Source organism: Ciconia boyciana, chromosome 1, assembly GCF_034638445.1.
Source record: "Ciconia boyciana chromosome 1, ASM3463844v1, whole genome shotgun sequence".
NCBI lineage: Eukaryota > Metazoa > Chordata > Aves > Ciconiiformes > Ciconiidae > Ciconia > Ciconia boyciana.
The window spans coordinates 67,815,841-67,839,289 of NC_132934.1; the positions used below are offsets into that span (position 1 = coordinate 67,815,841).

General features: G+C 36.1%; 1 protein-coding gene across 2 annotated transcripts in view; it reads left to right on the forward strand.

Moving 5' to 3' along the window:
• IPO8 (importin 8) overlaps positions 1-23,449 on the forward strand; it is a 52,092-nt gene that overhangs the window by 20,374 nt on the left and 8,269 nt on the right. For both annotated transcript variants that reach the window (XR_012044135.1, XM_072872758.1), the window contains exons 9-22: positions 47-181; positions 987-1,086; positions 2,758-2,834; positions 4,124-4,240; positions 6,549-6,638; positions 7,323-7,488; positions 8,083-8,243; positions 8,690-8,815; positions 10,599-10,665; positions 11,368-11,493; positions 11,991-12,088; positions 13,125-13,220; positions 14,708-14,928; positions 21,973-22,178. Coding sequence is in view for 1 of the 2 variants with exons in the window: in XM_072872758.1 (XP_072728859.1) it covers positions 47-181; positions 987-1,086; positions 2,758-2,834; positions 4,124-4,240; positions 6,549-6,638; positions 7,323-7,488; positions 8,083-8,243; positions 8,690-8,815; positions 10,599-10,665; positions 11,368-11,493; positions 11,991-12,088; positions 13,125-13,220; positions 14,708-14,928; positions 21,973-22,178 (1,786 nt within the window). In the remaining variant the exon portion in view is untranslated. The remainder of the gene's footprint in view (positions 1-46; positions 182-986; positions 1,087-2,757; positions 2,835-4,123; positions 4,241-6,548; positions 6,639-7,322; positions 7,489-8,082; positions 8,244-8,689; positions 8,816-10,598; positions 10,666-11,367; positions 11,494-11,990; positions 12,089-13,124; positions 13,221-14,707; positions 14,929-21,972; positions 22,179-23,449) is intronic.

The following is a 23,449-nucleotide window of genomic DNA, read 5'->3' on the forward strand; positions in this document are numbered from 1 at the left end:
AAATTTTCAGTCTTCATTTAAAAATATAAATTTGTCATTTCTTTAGGTTCTCTTAAGAATCTTAGACCAATACAGGCAAAAAGACTATGTTGCACCACGTGTTCTTCAGCAAACGTTAAATTATCTTAACCAAGGGGTTATTCACTCTGTAACATGGAAGCAAATGAAGCCACACATACAGGTCAGTGCATAAAACCCAGTCATAAACACTGTGTGTCATTGGAGTGATTAAAAAAAACCCAAAAAACCCCACCTGTTTTGCAGTTTTAAAGAAGGTTTCATGAATCTTTCATGCAACAATTGATCTGGGCAAAAAATAGCATTTCTACACAAATGCGGTTGTGTTTTTCAGTATTATGATTACCTCTTATTGCAGATATTGTTAACTCAATTAAAGATTCTGTTCCGTAAGTTCTTTATTTTTATTTTTGAAGTCTGCCATTGTCTGTAGATTTGGAATTTCATAATTGATTGTGGTGCAAAGATAGTGGACAAAGAGAACATGAACTATGAGGAACTGAACTCTCTTTTAAGGACATGTTTTATTAGTGAACTAAGAAAAAGTGAAAAGTGATTTTCATGCTTTTGTTTTTCATATCATAAGCTCCCCTGTTGTAGTTAGTTAATCCCATGACTGTTAAGAGGAAGGACTCTGTAATCCATTCTTATGTTACATGTTGTACTGATTGGATCCTTCTGCAGAATGCCATGTTCTGCTGTTAATAGACTATGTCCCGAAGTATATATTTTGTACATGGCACTGTATTATAAAGTTAGGTTATATAATTACTCCTGTCTGGGACTTTTGCAAAAGGAAAGTATGTATATTGGAAGTTTATTTCTGTTAGCCAAAATAAAAGAGCACTGGTTAAAATAATTTTACTCTTCAGAAAAGTAGGTCTAGTAAATTAGTTCATAGTGGTGGGAAGCTGTACTGGAATTTGATTTTATGTGTACTTATGTGTATTTGACTTCTCTAATATTAGAGTATAACAGAAGAAGTTATATTCTCTCTAATGTGCTACAAGGATGAGGATGAAGAGCTCTGGCAAGAGGATCCATATGAATATATCCGCATGAAATTTGGTAAATGTTTGTGTTTAGCATTTCTTTTCTGTTTTCATCATAACTGTACACTATAGTGCAAATTAACAGCATGGCCACTGTAATGTCTCTGTCTTCACCAGTGTCCTGAACAATAGGAAGAAGAAAATTTGTTTCTTAAATCTCACCAATCTGTAGTTAAAAGAAGAAGATAGATCAAGTGAGTTTTGGCCATTTGGCTGATCACTTTAAACTAAATTATTCTCTTAACGTCTTTTTCTACTTCACATGTGCTCAGTGCAGCCCAAATAGACTGGCTTCCTCACTTTTTAATGCCAGTTTCAGAATCCTGAATTGCAGATGTGCCAGCTGTCTGCAAGTTCTCGCAGCTCTCACTTTGACCAGAAGAGGGCTGACTTGCTCTTTCCCTATTGAAAATTGTTAACATCTTCAGCATTTTTTTGCCAATTATTATTACTAAATTGTAAGATAGTTAGGTATATGTATTCTTTCAAAAGACACAGTGCAAAATCTTGGGAATATCACATAGGACCATATTATGAATAACTACTTCTATTAAAAGAGTCATGGGATTGAAAAAGAGAAAGGTACTTTAAAAATATAGCAAATTTAGCTGGAAAACTCCAGGAAGCTGAGCACCACAGAGATATGTAGCATTTGGGAATTTTTAATTAGTTGATTTGGGATTAGCATATGTGAAAACAGAATTTAAATGGTCATAGAATAATTAAAAAAACTTGGAGAGTTGTTATGCAAAAAATTAATCATGATATAGTGTTGATCACTGGGGTACAAATATATTGCTGATTTTTAGTATGTTAATTCAGTTCTTTCTCTGTAAGTAGTGAATCCTATTTTTGTATATAGCTGAAACTGTTAAATACAGATTTAAATTGTATTGTGAAAGGTAAAAAAAAAAGCATGCAAGTAAATGAAATTGAAGTTTAGTGAGGCACATTTGAGTTTGGAACAAGAATTCCAGTAGTCTGGTAGTATTTCTTAATCATGTTTTATCTTCAAGTTCTCAGGAGAAGTTAGTGTGGAATTTTAACCACATTTTAAGATTACCTTTTTAGATCTTTTTATTTAATTCAATGTGTCTAGGGATATTTGGATTAGAACATGTTTGGCAGCACTTTTTTTTTTTTTTTTTCAAGATATAGATTATATTTTCAATAAGATTAAAGGAGGTTCACTTGTAATGAATAAAGCTAAAAAGCTTAAACTTTCAGCAGATTTAAAACTACCCCAGATCCAAGTAGTTTTTACATACAAAAAGTTTCCCATGAGGTTTTAATCAAATCAAGCCAAAAATGTGTACATATGGTATACAGATGGTACTGGTATGTATTGTTGTTCTTCCTATAGTGGTTTTAATTAAAAAAGCCAGGATTTTTCATCCCTTAAAAACATGGTCTCAAAAGAATTAATGAATAAATAATGCATTCCTAATAAAGGGAATGATGAATGGTCAGTAGATTTGGAAGGCAAGAAGTAAATGCTTTCATAAGCTATGTGACATAAGCTTGGGTCTGACTCTTTAACCATGAAGTGAAGACAGCCATGTCAATAGTTTTGAAGTTATATATTCACCCTGATTTTGTGATATCCCACAAACAAGATAAAAAATTTATTATTATGTCATTCAGAAAAGGAAATATTTTTTTTGCCTCTTTTTTTTTAATTTGTTAGATGTATTTGAGGATTATGCATCCACTACAACAGCAGCACAGAATCTCCTTTATACTGCTGCGAAGAAGAGAAAAGAGGTATGGAACCAGTGGTTTTTAATTATTTGAAGTTTCCTTAATAATGTAATTTTCCCTTAAATTTGAAGATGCTACAGGAAGCTAGTCTTGAAAAATCTACTTGCTAATACATAGTCAAACACTTTTCTTGGCTGACTGCTATCAATTTTGGGAGAATTAAAATACGTGTGTACGTATAAATAAATAAACAAGTGGATTCCTCTTGCAGCTTTAAAATTAACCTACTGGATACGAACTGAGTTGGAATAGATGTACTGGTATTTTCCCAAGTTTACAAACAGCCTCTGTCATGGTTGTTCTGAGCTTCCCAAACTGTAGCAGGGGGGGAAGTAAACCTGATCCTTATTAATTTTCACAGCTGCTATTTAAAATCCTGTTGACAGCAATGAAATTAGCAAGAATGAAACCAATTTCATATAGCTGCTCTTTAAATAAGGATGTAACTTTTCTGTAGATCTTTCTATACTTACAGTGATCTGTGCAAAAGTACCTGGCCAAGCGCTGGTAAGCATATGTCAGTTTGCTAAAACTGCCAACTTTTTTCTGGGTACCATTTTAACATTCAGTAAACATGGAGCTCCATTTCCAGGTGGATTTTCAGAGAAGAGCATAGTCTTTATGTCAGGTGGAATGGCCTGCGACCTTTCTACTTCTTTATTGTCAAAACAGTCCTTGCTGACTGACCTTCTCATTTTCATAATTTATACTGAGATGGTCAAAATGTCATAATATCTGAAAAGCACATAATGGTTGTGGAAATGACATTAAACAATTGGTTTTGCCAAGAAACCTTTCTGAGTCTAGTCAACTTTAGAAGTTACTGCCAAAATCAATAGATTAAAATAAGTTTATGACGTTTTAGCCCAAGCTGTTCTTGAATATATATATATGTTCATACATGTATGTACACACATGTATGTATTTGTATATGTGTGAGACAAGCCAGAAGAGAAGTTAAGGGAAAAAAAATGGGTGAGGTACCGTTTGAACCTCTTGCCTTTTCATCACATTTTTCTGATTTGCCTCAAGACAGCAACAAAAATACCTTCTTTACTATTACTAATGTGAAATTTCAAGGAGATTAATTTAGTTTTGACAAGTGTGGCTGGAAAGTTGAAAAAGGAACCTTCTAAATTTTAACTATGGAAAGATGCTACGCATAGCACCTCACATTTGCTTTGGCCAAGATAAAATTTCAACTTTAAAATGTCATATGAATTTTTTTAACTTAAACAATGCTATTAAAATAATTTGACAAAAGGAGATTGTGTGTTTTCTGTCTTGCATAGGTATTACCAAAAATGATGGCATATTGCTACCAGATTCTGACAGAGCCAAACGTTGATCCAAGGAAAAAAGATGGAGCTTTGCATGTTATAGGATCCCTAGCAGATATTTTACTGAAGGTAAGTGGGTAAAGAAGTGAAGAAGGTTTGTAGTTCTTATTATCAACTGCCTTTTCCAATAAAAAAGTCTTAGCTTATAAAGTATGGCTAGCCCTTAGCCATATTTATAAAGTCTGTAGAGAGCTTGCACGGTGCAATAAGAATCTGAGGGTTTGTTTCTTTAAAAATATTAACATTCTTTCCTGTTTTTTATATTCCCATTTTATACACAGATTTTTCTTCTCAAGTTTCTCCAAAGCTCTGTTTGTTTGCTACAGGACAGTTTCTTGGTCCTCTCCTGCTTTACTAGTAAAATGGAAGGGTGTTAAAAAAGCAAACATGCATTCCATCAATAACATTGCCTATGATTCTTTAGCAAACCTCCCAACAGCCTGCACTATTGTGGCCTTCTTCTGGTTCCAGAAAAACATTCAGGAAAAACGTTTACTTAACATGTTGCGGGAATGTTTTGTCTAGCTTTCCAGCTTTCTTACCCTGCAATGTGTGGCTTTAAGTCTTATTTCATCAGCCAGTTGGGAGTTTTGAAAATAACTGGAAAGAGCACAGAGTTTCTATCTTCCTCCATTTTTTATAGACAGTATCTTCAGAATTTTGAGTATTTTTCTGGAATTTGAATACACATTTAATCCACACTGTTGCTCTCTAATGCAATATTGATTACAGTTTCCCTTATGCTTTTGTAGACCGTGGAGTCCAAAGTATGCCCTCTCTCCATGTCAAAAGTAGCTGCCAAAAAGTTATAACTTTTAGCATACGAATGGCAGCCTTGTGCTGGAGGCTTCCTTTTAAAAGTAATTTATTTTATTACAAACAGAGTTGTCTCTCTGTGCAGGATGTGTCTTCATGTTACAAGCAAGATCTTACCAACATTTACCATCTATTTTTTACCAATATACCAGTCCATGATCTGATCTGAAATCCTGAAGCATCAGTAACTTTTGCAGAATTTTTGTAGGTTACGTTGGATTGTAAATGCCCTTCCTCATGCTGGAGTATAACAGTGAAAGAGGAAGACATTGTTCGTGTTGTGAGGAGACTTTCGTATTGACTGGGGGTTTCCAAACCCATTTATCTCTGTCCTGAGGAAAAAAAAGGGATTTAGTCCAGTATACAGCGCCTATTTGAAATTTTAAGTCTTGAAACATGAGGTTATAATATGCTTTATAAAAGAGTAATAATCCCCAAACACTTCAGACTCCTCTCAACTCTGAATTTCTTGTGTTTGGGATTTGGCAGATAGAAAAATTCCATGAACTGTTTCTGTATAAAATACTCAATTTTTAAGTGCTTTCTGGCTGGTGAGCTGACTGAGATGTAGATTGTAAGGAGCTCATAGACACAATGACCCTGCCTTAGCCACCTGGCTCTCCACAGTGGCTCCAGTTTAATGCATGCAAACCCCTGACCTGTGTGCACAAGGGAAAATTCTTTTCCCTTCTCTTTGTTTTTTCTCTGCTCAGTTCTTCATCTGCCTCTCTGAAGGTTGGGGAATCAGTGTGGGAAAAAATGATGTATGCATTGGTGAAGTAGAAGTGTGATCACCTAAGATATATTTTGTATTGAATGTCCCCTTCCACCCTCTTCCTATCTTAGCCACTGAATCATTCTTTTACATGGTAACACAGTCCCCAGCATGTATCTTTTCTAGTATCCTGGGGCTATAGGTGCTAGGAAAGTCCCAAGTCTCCATGCTGGTGGTCCTGGCTTCCTGTCCAGGGATTCGCCAAGGTTGGAATAATGAAGGATAGTTTTCATCGACTATCCTTCTCCAGCCAAGGAGATTTCTGTCACAAAGGAATTATCTTAGTCCATTAATAAACATGAAAAAAGATGTGAACTATTGTTGTAGAGTGTAAAATAATTAGTTTTGATGCTTATAGTAACAGTAGGTCATTTGAAACTCAGATCTGTTTCATACTAAGCTTATATTAATCTTCAGGTATGTATGTACTCCTTTGTAGGAAGAATGGAGATACTAGGTTATTGGTCCTAATTAATTTTTAAGAAAAATCAGCTGGAATCAATTGTCTTAAAGAAAATGAAAATTCCAGTTTACAGTATTGTAACGAGTAACGTAGAGTTGAATATTATATGTACAGTTCTTTCACTTATCTGGCTTTGAACTTGCTATGCTTATGAGGTTTGTTCAGTTCAAGGTAGGAGATCCAGATCTCTTTGTGAGAGAATACCTTTATTACATAGACAAATCATTTTATTTCCCATGGTTGATAGTTGAAATGGATTACTGGCTAGAATGAGGTATGTAAAATGAATGGTCTCCAAAATTAATTTTTATTTACACCAACAGAAGAGTGTCTTCAGGGATCAAATGGAGCTGATGTTACAGAATCATGTATTTCCATTGTTCATGTCTAACCTGGGGTACCTCAGAGCTAGAGTAAGTTCACCAGTTACATCTATTTCAGTATTTTCCGTGATTCTTTCCTTTGCAGTTTGACTTCATTCTGAATGTTAATGAAAGAAATAAAGCAAATACATAGTAAAATTTCAAATGACGACCTTGTACAGTAATTTTTCAGCATTTTGATTTTAAAAAATGATTTGTCAGTTAAATGAATTGATGGAAAGTCTGTGTCATATTATTGTTTACCTCTTTGATCAGACTGGAGAATTTGAGCAGTGGTTGTGGCCCTTTTGTGACCATTTTTCGTTAGCAGATCTCAATAACTAGAGTGGTTGGATGGCTGTGAAGAATAGGTAGGATTTCCACAGAGTAGATAATGTCAGTTTGAGTGTAGCTTGAAGAAAATCCCCAAGTGCTCATATCAGTCGTAAACAGTTAATTTTCTTTAATTTCTGTTCTGATTTTTTTTCCCCCCAGAAGGACCAAAACTACGAATGCCAATTACGTGCATACTGACTTTATTGGAATTTGGGAAAGGCAAATAAAGAACTGCATCAGTGCAAAAACTGTATTACATTTACTGTATGAATACACCATAATTAAGGAAAAAAAAGGCAATACATGCAAACAGAGAGATAGTTAGCATTGTTTTTGTATCAATTAAAAAATGCTAAAAATTGCAGTAGTCCCTGACTTGCTTTTCTTTTTGTCATGCAGTCCTGTTGGGTACTTCATTCATTCAGTGCTTTGAAATTTCACAATGAGCTAAACTTGAGGAATGCAGTAGAGTTGGCAAAGAAGAGCCTGATTGATGATAAGGAAATGCCTGTCAAAGTAGAAGCAGCCATAGCTCTTCAGACGTTAATAAGCAACCAAGAGCAAGGTATGCTACAGTGATTCATCAGTTGTGTACACTATTTTTTTTTTGTAGAGATGAAGAGGTTGGTGCAGATTTATCTAAACATTTCTACCATTTAAAGACATAGATTTCAGAACATTTCATCATGTTTAGACAGCTTCACTTGTTCATTAGTTACTGTATACATCCCAGAATTCTGACTTCAAGTTTTTACAGCAGGTGTCTGCACAGAAGAAATTAGAATCAACACACTTATTTTAATAAAGTAAATAGCACCTGTCTTTGTTATTCTTTAGTGAAGTGAAATAGTGTGTATGTTTCAGAATGAATGCTGCCTATGTATGAGGGCATATATTCCCCCAAAAGAGTGGATTTTTGTTGTAGATGCCGTTTCAGTATTGAATATGGTAAATGTACAATTTATTTACTTTGTTAGTCTAATAGTTATGGGCTGTAAAAGTGCCTTGGGTAAGTTTTTTGGCTTTTTTTTTTTTTTTAGTGAATTAAACTTTAAAAAATTATTTTGTTCAAGAGTAGTCAGTTACCTGGTAGTTTTGAGATACTGTATATTTGTGTTTATGGATAGTTGATTTCACCTAGTTTCAATTGTTTTTTTAGCCAAGGAATATGTGAAGCCTTATGTAAGGCCAGTTATGCAAGAGCTCTTGCACATTGTTAGAGAGACGGAAAATGATGATCTTACTAATGTAATCCAGAAGATGATCTGTGAGTACAGTCAGGAAGTAGCTACTATCGCCGTTGACATGACTCAACACCTGGTAAGAGACAATAGTAAAATAACAGTCCAGTCAGAAGCACATGCCTAGTTTGGTAAAAATTTAATGAACTTTGTTTGAAGTGCACACTGTTTAAAGTAATCTTTAAAAAGGTCCACCTATAGTATTCACAATATTTTTTTTTTTCTGTATGAAGCATCTTCAAAACCTATAGGTTTTTCAAAAACTGAATTTTATCACTGGTTTTAATGAACCAAGCTGTAACTATTTAACATTTCAGATGACTTTACATAGCCAGACTTCTCAAAAAAAGAGGAGTGTTTAATTTTCCATTATTTCCCTTTCAAAAGTAAGGCGCATATTTTTCAATGCTGACAGCTCTTACAGATAAGGCATTGATGCTGTTGCATTAGCTGTCTTGGTTTTGCATGACAAATTAGAAATGTGAGTTTGCTCTTGAATGTCAAGTTGTTTGGTTTTTTTCATAGGCTGAAATATTTGGTAAAGTACTTCAGAGTGAGGAATATGAGGAAGTAGAGGACAAAACAGTTATGGCCATGGGCATCTTGCACACAATTGACACTATCCTGACAGTTGTGGAAGATCACAAGGAGGTGAGATTTTTTTTTGTACATCTTTTCTCCTGCTGTTCCATGCCTTTTTATTCATGACAACAAACACTTCTATGTATGTTGTATCACTTGACTTGACATGAATGTGCATTTACTATGGCAGGATGGTGAATTAGTACCAAGCAATCTCTGACAAATTTGAATTAAAAGCCCAATTTACTTTTGTGATTTCTTAATTGTTTAGCTCTCAACTTCAAGAGGAATTTATATCCTGAGGGTAAAATCCTTAGCCCTTATTCTGGTAAACGTGTCGTCAGATAATTGTATTACAGACTGTTAAAATAGATTTTAGGGAGAAATATTTTGCATAAGGCTAATTTGTTACAATGGTGACTCATATTTTGTTGTTTACCCAGCAATTTCTTTGATAGAATTCCTAGGAATTGGTCTCCCAGTTGTGGTGCAAAGTCTACATTTCACATATTCAGGGAAGAAAGAGATTCTTTCTGCTCAGACCACCTGGGCTGACTGAGGCAGGAAGGAGTTCAGTGACTGACCAGAGAGGCAAAGTCAGTCAGTAACTTTAAGCTCAGCTGGCATAAAAGTGCTCTGTCCTGCATTGTTTTGCTTCCTTGATTTACAATGAGAATGTTTCATTGCAAGTGTGAAATCTTTTTATGGAGCTTATAATTTTAAAAATACATTAATTAAAATACTAATTATTTTCTTGTAAGACCATTGTGTTCCTTTGGATTTCAAAATATCTTTCATTCCTTTACAAGAACCCCTTGCATCTTTTGAAAGATAAAATTAACTCTGGTGGCTAAGCTGAGCATCAGGGATGATAGTCTGAAGTGGATCTTCAGAATTTAGCCTAGGAAAACCTTGGGGGTTGGGGTATTTTTGGTATAAACTTAGCAGCTTTTTTTTCTGTTGCGTGAAGAACAAACTAAAATATTGTGCAAAGTGCTCCTCATCTCAGGATCTTAAATCATTTTAGAAGTGATGTAAATGATACAGAAATTATATATGAGGTTGAAAACTCCTTAGAAATTCCTTTCACTTTCACCATTAAGTATGGAGAGAGTTTAGGGGATGATAACTTTTGAGTCAAGTGTCTGAAGGTAGGTGGATGAATCTGTGGTCACATACTTAATCCCTTTGCTAGAACAAGCTCAGAAAGCCTGACATCCAGCCAGATTATGTCTGTAATGAATGACCTGTGGTAATAATGTGAAATGTCTGTATTTGCTGGTTTTAATTAGACTTACAATGTGGCAATATAGTTCTCCTGTAATTTAGTTTAATTCATAAATGTAGTCTCTCTGTTCAACATGGCAAGGCTTCAACTATGCTCCCAATTTCTGCATGTGTTCCTTTTTCTGAGCCTACTCTGGGAAGCTCTCCATAGACCTTAGGCAAAAGCATCTCTTCCTTTCTTCCTTTTAACCTATTCTACTTCAAAGATTTTGGACAGAGGCTTTATCTCAAACACTTTGAGTACAGTGTTACTTTATATGCAGACAGAACAACAGATACAGTTTTTGATAGGATCTGTAGAATAACCATAAAATAAGATTTTTATTTTTTTTTAAATAAAGAAAAATGCTGTGACAAGTTTTAAAGCAGTACTGTTTACTGAAAATGTGAGTACTTACATCAGTGAGACCTTATTTCATAATATTGTGATCGTTAATGCAGCATTTAAAAAGTGATAAAAGCCTTTTTGCTTTGAAGAACTTCTCAAACTGAATTAGTCACATACATTGATTAAATTACTGTATTTCTAAGTTCTTAAATAAACTGCTTTTTGTTTTTATTTCAGATAACTCAACAGCTCGAGAGTATTTGTTTACAGATCATTGGCCTTGTTTTGCAGAAACATGTTATAGGTATGTTTTAGATATAATTTTTAGAAAATCATTACATGTTTTTACATTAAAAATTCTTAAATTAATTATTGCAAACAACACTATCTTCCTGAGCAGAACTTCATCTTTTTTTGTGTGTGCTTCCTTAAAGAAAAAAAGACGTTAATTTTCAGTTATGATTTGTTTCTCCTGGTCTCCTCTTGTATATTAATCAGGCTGGTTGTTGTGTTTTGGAGGTCAGACTCAAAAGCAGAAGATGCAGTTCTGATTATAGTCCTAGCTAGCTGCGTTAAAGGACAACATCTACAGTTACATTAGTATTTTATGGACATGGTCTACAATTAAATTACTGCTTTATCAGTACCCTGCACTGAAGAGCTACACAGTTTTGTGATAAGGCCTTTAAGAAAAAACAAAGGTTGAGAAAATAAAAAAATTTTTTAGTAAATCGTTTAGAAACAATGTCTTTGATGTGCTGGTAATATATTTTTCTGGTGTGTATTTATAATGAAAAACTATGCATATTGTTGTAAGTATAGCCAACATAAGGCCCGTCTAAAAGAGTCTTTTCCAATTTGTATTATTTTTCTACGTATGGATTTAGTTACTAATTGCTGTCTTCTAGTTGTTTTATGACTCGGGGCTTGGCTTCAGATTTCAAGGTATTTGCAAGCTAAATTTATTTTTTAAAGCACCCTACTTAAAATTGTTTCTCCTTTGCAGAGTTTTATGAAGAAATTCTCTCCTTGGCCTACAGCTTGACATGCCAGATGATTTCACCTCAAATGTGGCAGCTTTTAGGTGTTCTATATGAGGTTTTCCAGCAGGATTGCTTTGAGTACTTTGCAGGTATGATCACTTCTATTCTGTTGATGTTTCCACTGTTTGGGAATTCATCTCTAAAACCCACCTTAATAAGGGTTGCTTCCATTTAGTGTCTTGGTTTAAAATGATCATGTATTTGAGTCATGCCCTGACCGTCTGTTTAGTGTGGGAGTATAACAGGAGCATATTTAAGTAGGAGAAGCATGTTCAAATCTGTGAGTGTGATCGGTTATTGTAGGAGGTCCTGAACTCAGAGAAAGCTGAAATATACAGAGTTAATGTGAAACTACAAATTAATTAATTAAAATATAGTCCTATTCTGTTTCCTCTTCTGAGAATACACCCTGCATGGTGCACTTTATGAAGAATTCTGCTAGAATAGACTTTTGCAGAGTTTGAATTTCCAACCATATCCAAGAATCTGAGCTGATGGAACCCATTATAGGACTACAGCCTCACTGGTTAGCGCTTGCATGGATTAGTTTGTAATTTTTTTCTCCTTTGCTCTCCCTGTTCTGCAGATATGATGCCTCTCTTGCATAATTATGTGACCATTGACACTGATACTTTACTGTCTAACCCAAAGCATTTAGAGATCATTTATGCTATGTGTAAAAAGGTAAGGCTTCTGATTCTTACTGTTGCGCTTATCACTGGTACTTAACAATCAGATTAGCGGAGTGACCTGAACATGCCAGGTGGTGGCCAGTCATTTCGGAACGAAATGAAATTTGGTCTCGGCTCAGTTCCAAGTACACATAGCACCTTCACGCTTTTTAAGTGACATGCTTTTTAAAATCTACATGCACAAATCTGTGTGGGAGAAAGTTGCTGTTCGTCTTGACTCTCTTCTATGAACAGCTGTTTCGATAAATAGAGGAATTAATGAAGCCTGATTTCCTTGGGTTGTGTATCTTGCGATTGGATTCTGTAGTTGTCAGCTAAGGTGCGAATTCATTTGAAGTTCTTACTTTTATAATGTTTTTCTTTTATGCTGATTCTCTCATGTATAATAAAGTATGAGATCATGCTGCAGCCTTTCTCTGGTTTTGGGCATTATAGAGTGTTAGGCATCGAGCTACCTGCTTATTTTTAAGAAACTTACAGAAATTGAATGTGTTTGAGAATTCTGCTTCTTTGTCAGGTTTGATTGATGCTGACCATAGGGTTAAAATGTAGTGAGAAGAAGCAGTCAGTTTCACGTGTATCTGCATATACATAGAGTGACTGCATACATCTTGGTTTTAATCAGAAACTAGCCTAGAGATAAGACTTCACTTTGCCAGGCTGTTAATCTGCCAGTGTCTATTAGAACTGAAGTAAAAAAACAGAAGCAGAGTGTGGAAAACATCAATGATTCTTATAAGTAACGTTTCCTTTAAAAAAGGGAAAACGATGACGTATAAAGAATACTAACATTCATAAAGAACTATAGCAATTTCTTCTAAATTTTAAAATTAATCTTTAGCCATTTATCCTTGTTTATGTCCTGTAGAGATGATTTTTTATGTGTCTTAATTCCTCATAAAATATAGCATGAATAGATACTTATTTGCCATGTAGACGTTTCTTGATGTATGCAGGTACAGAAGCACTTGCTTTCAAAGTTGTCAGTGGTTAATACGGATAAACTAAACTGTCATTCTGGTTGTTAGGTATTAACAGGAGATGCAGGAGAAGATGCAGAGTGCCATGCAGCCAAACTGCTAGAAGTAATTGTTCTTCAATGCAAAGGACGGGGTATTGACCAGGTGATATATATTGAACAGGTTTTCTCTTTTACTAGTTTCCAATGATACGTGTATGATTCCTGAAAAAGGCAGTTGGAATTAGAGAATTTGAGGGAAATGTAAAGTGTAGGGATGGGGAGAAATACAAAAAGAAGTAAATGAGCTCAAGAGAGTTCATAAGGTTGGGGTTTTTTTGGTTTTTTTGGGTTTTTTTGTTTTTTTTTTTTTTTTTAGATTAGTGGGCATGACCAGAAAATTAATATAGACTGAATGATAAGGATATAGTATGATGTGCGGGATTGTCTTTTTTTGCTTTCTCCTAATAGGATTTTCCTTTTGATGCAAAACGCACATTGTTAAAACTATTGTGGCTGAGAGGTTAACTATACATTTCCAACTACTGAAGTTGTTTCTCCAAGCAATATGAACTTGGTCCTTTTAAATATTTTTAATTACTCAATGCATTTGGAAATGAAGAATTTTTAGTGTGGCTGGATTGTGATTGCTGGGAAAAACATAATCACAATTTTCCAGAGTTTCTTAGAACACACTTTTAGATAGTAGACTTTTTCCTATTAAGGGCTAAATTCTGGTCTCATGTTTTACCTAACACTCCAGCCTAAATTACTTTAACATATCATATTCGATGTTGCCACAGTGCAATCCATGGACTTCAGTGATAAATTTTCAGTTAATTTCACTGAAACCAATATAACTTTACTAATGTAAATTTGAAATCATTGAAGACAAAAATGTTCCCTGAAAGATTTTTTTTTTAAAAAGAAATCTGGAAGGGATTAAAGTGAATTGTATGCATTTGCATTGAAATAAGTATGTGGTGGAAGGCTTAACTGAGCTCCACAACTCTGTGGATTAAAATGGTTGCACACTGAACTGAAATTCATAAACTAAAACATTCATAATGCTTCCCAAATTATTATAAAGCATAAACCTGCACAGTGAAATATATGTAGATGTTTATCTCATTGTGTAGAAATTTGTGCATACTTGCTTTTATCTGAATAAACTCACTCATTTCAAACTTATATAAGAAATTTAACATCACTTTACATTTATTAGGAAAAGCTTCTTTTCTTGCAGATTTAGATAATTTCATTTTTTAATGCCTGTTAGTTTTGAAATTGTTGGATATCTTTATTCAAAGATGAGAATGTCTTTGAGTTCTTTTCTAAACCTTCTGTACACGCTAGAACAAATTCCACCAAATGGCCCCAAATATTCTCCTCTGTGCTGAGAATAACACTGGCAAATTTTAGCTCAGAGAATAGCTGTTTTGGGGAAGATTTTTAAGCATGTAATCAGAGGCTTAAAATGCTTTTATACTAGAAATTGAATAGAATGCGTTCCTAGGTTATACCTGGACTTCAGTTAACTCTGGAGATCAATTCTGATAAAAGTATTTTAAACTTTTGTATAATCTGGCAACATGTATAATGCCTGTTTGGTTTTTTTTTTTCTTTTCTTTTCCTTTATATTTATATGCCCAGTGTATTCCACTCTTTGTGGAGGCTGTACTGGAGCGGTTAACTAGAGGAGTTAAAACAAGCGAGCTTCGTACCATGTGTCTTCAGGTTGCCATAGCTGCACTCTACTACAATCCTGACCTACTTCTGCACACCTTAGAGAACATCAGATTTCCACACAATCCTGAGCCCATCACTGCACAGTTCATAAACCAGTGGATGAATGACACAGACTGTTTTCTTGGGCAAGTATTGTGTTTTTTTCTTTTAAAAGTCCATGGTTTTCATTTTTTTGTTCACTTCTGTTTTGTATCCCTAGTCATGTTGATGAAAGAGTTCTCATTCCTTGGTTAGTCTAAATAACAGTAATCCACACCAGGTCTAATTGCTGTGGTGCCAGTAAAGGTGACCTATGTCCATGTAACTTTTCTGGGTCCGTTGAGCTACGTGCTGAATTTTCTGCATTGTGATGATACAAGGCTACCATACATATCATATTTCAGAATTCTTTTTCACAAACTATCTGCTTCTCCAAGAGGTGATCCAGTATGTATTGAGGGTAATACCTGCAGAGCTGACCAGCAGGATTTCAGTGAGATGTTAACTTTTTTTCTGAAACGCTGTATATATTTTTTCTGTTCTATATTTTATAAAGTATTTTTAACTGCTCCATTTAATGTTAAAAAACATTATTCTGTCCAATGAATCCCACACTCTGATTTTAATCCCTGCGAGTTGTTCATGATCAACTTGCATATTTATCATTATGCCATTGATGTACTGATTGTTTAGCATACTCCTGAACTTAAACTTCATTCCGACCTCCCTTGAACATGTGTGTACACTGCACTAGTGTGCATTTGGGCAGGAGCTGAACATTTGTAAAGTAAATGAAGGTGGACAAAGCCTGTCATCACATAGCTAAGCATGCACTTGATGCTGGGCGGATGTGAAGTCCAGTGCTTGACAGTTAGTGCTTGCCTCTCAGCTGAGATGTGGCATCTGACTGTGAGATTCAAATCCACTTAAGGGCAAAGCAGACAGTCAGATACAGTTAACAGCTACCTCTCACCTTCCTGCTATGAGTTATGTTTTGTCATTGGAGGCTGGCATCTGACTGCAGGTGTACGGATAGGCTTAGAATATGTCTTCTCTGTGCAGTCTATGCTAACAGACTGAGTGAAGTGTCAGTGTGTTAGGAGCCATGCCATGAATGAGCATGGGCTGAGACAGGCAGCTCCTGACCCATAGATGCACACCTTATTTTAGGCTGTCATTCTTTTCCTACCTGTTTTTTATTGGTACAGTCTTGTCTTTCCAATTCTAAACAAGTCTCTAGGTGGCTTCTTCTAAGATGGTTTCTCTAGTCCCCAGTCATCCAAATAGCTTTTCTCCATACTAATTCATATTTGAATTAACCTTCCCTGAACAGAATTGTATGCCATATTGATATAGCTGCATTGTTGCCTCAGTGTCCATCTTGAATTTAGAACTGTGTGGTGCATTATAGCACTGCATTACCTTTTTCATAACTAATAAAATAGTGACTCCCAATCAACCGATGACCAACTGGTATATGTGGGTTTTGCTCTCAGCATGTCCTTTGTAGTATTTTTAAAACACATACCAAATGTACATGGTAAAAATTGTTTTCCTCCCTCCTCTGTCCTAAGTACACAGTTTAGTGGGATGAGGATGAAAGTGCAGTAGTTTGTAGAATTGTAGCATAGACTACCTTATTTCAGGTCTGCATGTTAATTCTGTCTGTTTTACGAGAATGAAAACCACTTGGAGATACAAGAGAAATTGCCTACTTTACAGCAGGTGTATATAGGCTTTGTGCAGATTCCCCATTCGTGTCTGTATTTGAAGGTATTACCATAGCAGCCTCTCCTTGAAGAAAAAAAGATTAGAAGTACTAAATTAAACAGATAAAAAGTGGGGAAAAAATCTCTTATTCATTATAACAAAAAAAGACAGTTCATATTATCACAAGCATTCTGACTACTTCTACCTGCTGTGTATATGAAATGTCTACAGTACATGCTGTATCTTAACATAAATACACATCTTATCAATTAGAGGGGTTACTTGAGTTGGTGACAAAGAAGGCATAAAGGACCCAATGTCCCTCATTTCTTTTGGAGTGCCAGTGGCTGAAAAATGGCACCTTTAAGTCTACCTCTCCCACACCTTGTGGTAATATTATTGTTAATTACTAAATTATTTTTATATCTGCCAACTTTAGAAAAGAGCAAGACGTTTTAGGATTTCCATGTACCAATTTTTTTTCTGTCTGAAGCAAAGTTCTTGAGATTCAGCTCTTTGTGCTGTCATTTTTTCTGCTGCATATCAAATGCTGAACGCATACAGAGACAGTAGGAAAGAAGATACTCCCTACAGGTGGTAAACTTGTCATTCCTTTTTTAAAAGAAATAAAAAATGAAAGAGATTTCTAGCCTTAAACAGTTCATCCTGGAGCATTCAGTGAGAAACTAGTCAGATCCAGAGGGGAAAAATGCTGCGGATCTGACTAGGCTCCAACCTCAAGTACTCCTGTGAGCTACAGCTTACCTTTCAGTTCTTTTGTGTTGCTTTTCAAAAAGCAACCGCTACTGCAACTACTGTTCAAGTGAATTCTTCTTCAGAGCTGAGACAGAAGTTGACAAAGCCTATGAAAATGGAGCACGGAGATCATTATGCTACATTATGCTCAGACTCTGCACTTGAATGGCAGCAGAAGATTAAAATGTATCTCTTTGATCTGCTGCTACCAGCAGTGAAATAAATATCTGTAATATTGTTTAAATCTAAAAATCTCTCTTCCTTCAGTGCTGTCTCTTCAGTATGTGGCTTCCAGCTGTAGGGCTTTTGCTATAGTACTGCTTGTCAGGCACTGTGCTGTGGTGTAAGGGACTTCCTTTCCCTCAGGACAGCACTGCTTCTGGAAGACCATTTGTTTTAGTAAGGGTAGTAAGGGTCATCATCTGAACAGCAGCCAGATATTCAGAGGCCTAACTGAACAGGAAAAGACAGAAATGCAAACAAAATCTGGCTTTCTTGAAAGCCTTCCTTGGGTCCACCCGTGCAGACTTCATGTCTTCATTAGTGAAGACAGCAGTGGGCACCCTGATTTGTACAGTCCTTTTTCTCACCAGCCATCATTCACTGCTGCTTTTATTTACAGTTAGATTGCTTTCCAGCATGAGGCAGTTTTAGGCTTAAATTCAAATCAGTTGGAAGGCTCACAGATCCTAGAGAAACTGGAGAAGATCAAAGTAGCTCCACCTCCAGGTGTGAAGGACCAGGTGAATCTTACTGCCATTTCTTTGTCACCCATGCAGGAAATCTGTGACTTACTGGTAACAGTGGCTCTTCAAGATGCTTTGTCCACATAAATCTCACACCCCTCTGTCCTTCTTCTGCTAAGTCTTAGTACCCATAGATCCTGCTCTGCCAGCAGTAGGGTTGTGCGTGTCTGCATGCTCTCAGGCTGGAGCCAACAGTGTTTGCAGTATGCAGTATTTCTTGAGCAGCACTTGTGAACGTGTGAGATGGAATCCATAGGAATAATACATCTTGGGGAGGAAAAGCAGTTACGGTAAGATAAGTGACTGTTCTTCCATGTTATTAAAAATATGGAAACTATTTAAAACTGATTAGAAATTTGGAATATTAAAAGTGATCCACAGAAGGAGAGCTCAGAACACATTGTAAGACTGTGCATAAATCCAGTATGTCATTGTGGATATTACATATCTGTGGATGTGTGCCCATAATGCCCATGTACCACAGTATATTGTATTTATTTATTTCTAAATGTTTTCTACAATAACTTCAAACTGAAAAGCCATTTGTAGAAACATTTGTTCCTTACTGCTTTCCACCTTTTCCCTGACAGCTGAAATTTGGGTGAGACTTCTGCGTGACTTATGCTTACTCTCATACTAAAAATTCTTCTGTGGAAACTAGGGTGAAAGAAAAATCTAACTTGCTTCAAAAAAACCTCAGTAAGTGATTTTATTTTTTTAGAAGCCGAATAGGGGGATTTATTTGATAGGAGTTTAAATAGTTAGAAATCCTAGTTTTCTCAGAGTTGTATATAAAATCCCAGTCTTATATAGGAAAACAGGCTTGGTTCCAACTTTGCAACTAGAAGGAAATGGCTAATTATTTGCAGTTTGTCCAGGAACTGGATTGATGTAATAGAAAGCAACTTGATCCTCACATAAAGGAGCACAGCAAACCAGTAAAGGAAAGGCTTAGTGATTTCCCTTTGAAATACTTTCAGCTTGGTTTAAAATACAGAAGATTCTTAGATCTTTTTGTCCTGTATTGGAGGGAAGTGTATTAGCAAGAAAAGGTCCTGCAGATTATGAAGACCACACGCAGCTTGTTAAAAACAGACTTGCCTAGCAGTCGTGCATTGCACTGCTGTGTGTTGCATGTTGAGCACTCCAAGCTTGATATACCATTGAGGGGGCAAGCAGAGTCCGTGATTGTTAGGGAGGACTATTGTGTACTGCTGAGCAAATAAGTATGGATCTCGAAGCACAAAGCACTAAGGAGAATCGTATCCAGGCTCCCTCGTGCAGACAGAAGGGTGCTGAAATAATGAGCCTTTTGATAGCAAAGGAATGGTCCTGAAACCATTCTTTGCCATTACAAAAATATGTAAATGACATAAAACTCTGTTTTGCAGTCTTGTGGGTACTTGATACAGCTGGGGCGTGGTAGAATGCTGAACTTGAGGCAAGGCAGATGCTTATCCTGCTGTTTGTCTCTGCTGGCAGGTGGAAGAAACAAGTCTCCTTCTGGCTCAGGTTCACTAAAGATGGCTTGATGCCTGGATTTCTGCTGTCCTGCTGGGCCTTCTAATAACATGCATATTCTGAAGACATGTGTTCATTCTTACAACTTCTCTGTTTAGAAGCTTGAAAATGGAGCATGACAAATATGCTGTATTTTTTGGCCATTTGGGCTGCTTCCTAATGATGACTCCCTTTTAAACAGCAATGCTTGATTCTTGCACTTTTGTTTGCTGTCCAGAAAAGATAATTTAGTATGAAGCTAAGCCACTAATTACTAAGATTTTTTTTACATTTTACTGTGTTGCATTTTGCATTGTGTAATGGTAGCTTTTTCAAATGTATTATAAAAGGTAGTGCCAAGTGGCATTAACTGCTCTGGCGCGTGTACACTGAAATTGCTTCCTTATACATTTGGGCTTGAAGAAATTTCATGGCTTCCCAGTGTCAAGATGCAGGATAGAAGTCTTGTGCATAGATTACAGAGGTTTGGTCAAACTTGGATGAAGGTGCTGGCAGAGAGAGGAGGTAGAGAAAGTTATTTCCTTTTGTACTTGCAGTAAGGACAACTCTCCCAAAAAAGCTATACTTCATTCATAGGTAGCATCATCTTTAGCTTGATTTTGGTCTTCACGGTGTTGGCATGAGAGCAAATGGCGATGAGCTTGTTTTCAACATAGATAAACTGACAGAAGTAAGGGGTTTAATTTTTTTTTTGTGAAAGCAGACCCTGTTCCCCTGACTCAGTTTCCTTGGTTGATTTGTATGCCCTCTTTTGTGCCCCATTCCTTCTGAAAAGAAAGTATTGCAGTTAGCAGTGATGGAAGAATGGTCTTTGCCTACTTGCATTTTGGTACATTTTTCAACACATGTAATGGAGCAGCCAAACCCAACATGACAAAACGTGTCATTTGAAATGCTAGTTCACTGTTTTTCTTGGAAGGTGTTCTGTGATCATCCTGTTACGCATGGTCATATATAATTTATTGTTGTTGTCAACTACTCTGAGAATGGAATTACTTCACTAAACCCTAACAGGACTAACAACGTGGGACGTGTAATGAAATCCTTCCAGATCCTCAGCCTTGTTTAAGCACATGCAAAGTTCAGAAAGCTGTAATACATGATCACTTATATTACTTAAAGAATATTGTAGTTCAGTAGCATGTCATATGGGATCTTTGGTAATGAAATTGTAAGCACTTTTAAAAATGTATTTCTGTAGCAATTTTTGAAGTGGTAGATTGAGCTGGCTGTTCCCCTGTAAGCTTTATTGCAGTCTGTGATGCACATCTTATTAGTTTTTTCTCTCTCAACTTGTATTCTCTTCATTCCAAAGTAAAACTGATGCAGTAACAGAAGTATGTACGGAGAGTCTGGAGGATGCCCATTTTCTGCCAGCTCTGGAGGTTTGCTTGGTTTCTGTAGGTCTTGCTGAAACTTCTTGCTGGAACTACTTGTCCTGCAGAAAACTTGCACAGAAGCCGTCAGCATCAAATTGCATAGTTCAAACAAAACAAGCTCCTCTCAAGCCCTTAATAGCAAAATACCATAATGTTAGAGAGTTAGAGTTGAATACTGCTGGTGTGTCCAGTAAAGGAGAACCAAAGAGTATCTGCAGAGGGAGCTAGAGAATTTTTCCCTGTCTTGTTTGCAAATAACTTCTATTTCTGGAAGTGAAAATAAATTCTTATTTTTAAGAGCATAGGCTCTTACCTAGTTTCCTGGCTACGGTCACATAAAAATCTTTCTGCTACTAATTTCATTATTTTCTTTCCCTTCAATTGTCTATGGTTTGTTTGTTTTACTGGAGGTCTACTCATTTGCAAGTTCCCTGTTTGAGTGTACTGCCAGTTATTCTTGATACGGTGGAATTATTTCCCTACTTTCACTGGAGTTAGCAATGTGTCTCAAGTTAGTGTCGGAAATTGGATGTATAATACAGTCATTCTGATAGACTCTTAATAAACATGTTTAAACACAGCTAGCCCTGTGGCACTCCATAAATGCACCCTGCAATTTAGTGCATTCCTGCGTATCATTACTCTTCACTAATAGTCTTTTTGCTAATTTCAATCCCTGCAACAGTACTGCTGTTGAAGCCAAAGCAAATTAATTTTCCATCCTGTTTAATGATGATAATCTGTATCAAATGCTTTATGAAAGACAAGATATTCTACATAATTATTAAACAGTATTTATTTAGCATTACAAACTTTGCATTTGCTAATCAGAAACAGTTGTTCCAGGAATTTGACCAGTGCTTGAAAGGTATTTAATTGTTATTGGACAAGTACTTTCCAGTGGGGAACTTGCATTCAGAACAAAGGAAATAATGTGTTGAGGAGCTTTGAACATAGACTTTGAACATAGTCTCTGTGACATTGTCTTCTGCCCTGTCAAACACCATGACTTTAATGCTCTCTACATATCCTTGCAGTGAAAATCTGTTTTTTGTCTAACAAGTGTGTGTTGTTTCAGACTCCATGACAGAAAGATGTGTATAATAGGACTGAGCATCCTAATGGAATTGCAGAACCGACCGCCTGCAGTGGATGCTGTGGCTGCCCAGATTGTCCCTTCAATCCTCCTCCTTTTCCTGGGCTTAAAACAAGTTTGCGCCTCACGAGAACTCACAGAACATGAAGATCACGCTAAAGATGAAAAACACGTGGCAGAAGATAATGGTAAAATCTCCCCTTTTCAGATTGTGGATTTTGTCTGGATTTAATTTAAAGGGGGTAAGAAATTGCAGTTCATTTTTGAGACTCATTAGTCTGCTGAAAATAGCTCAGCTTACAGGGTGCTTGAAAGATCATCCTAGGAATTGATTTTTCCTCCCAAAATGTAATCAAAACGTTTCAATGTATAACAGCTAACACTTTGTGAAAGGGTAGTACTGGTTTAACAATAAAACTTGCAAGTCTACTCTTCTGGGTTGTGAATGTGCTCTGTCTTCTCACATAGGCAGCAGGAGTTTGCCAGGACTGCAATGGTTGTATTCTTGATTCCTGGAAAGAAGCTGTTCCTAGTACCCAACTATTTGAAAGACCTGTTTGGTTGAACTTTGAAGGAAATCCTAGCAAGTCGTCTTTGTCCAAATGGAAAGCAATTTGCAAATGGGGTTTGAGACAGCTGAGGTTCCTGGAGTAGACAGACCTCTTACTGCTGTGTCTGCCAGAAGAGAAAAAACATCAAAGAATACCTTGTGGAGGGAATTGTGGGCAGTGAGTTTTACATAGCATTGCAGGCAGATATGTGTGGCTGTATTTGACTTGGAACAGGAGGTAGATGGTTTGAGGTCTGAAAATTAGATTGGATGTAAGCAGATTATGTAATCCACTCAAATTTCACACATGATTGTTCTGTAATGGAATTACAGAATTATTCTCAGTGCATAGGAATACAGAATGGAAACAGCACAGTAATTTTCAAATCTGTGTCCTGTGATTCAGTCCCTGCTTGTTGCAGATATAGTCATCTTTATTCTTTCTAAACTGTTAACACAGGAAGAGCTGAAGGTTTGGAATTAGAGGGAGATTTTTTTTTTTAATCTTGATTATAAATCAGAAATATTTTTCCTTAAGTAAGAAATAGCAGTATTGAGAATTGCATGTTGGAATTGCATTTAATTCAGGATGTAATAGTTGTTTCATAAGCGGAATGGAAGGTAAAGCTAAGCAAAATATGCTATTTTAAGTTCGTTCAAATAAAGGAGCACTCTGAAGAATAGTAGGCAGACATTTGGTCTACATCTGGTTTTCTCTTTGTTTTGTGTCAATTTGTGAAGTCTATGCAAGTCTCTATTTGTGCGTAATTTAAAAAGCACAGTGATGGAACACTTCATCAAAGACGCATTTCCTCAAAATTTTTGGATCCTCTAATTGCACAATGACTGCATAAATGAAAGAAGAAAAAAGATGGAAGTTTCATATTCCCCAGGTGTGCTTAGAAACAA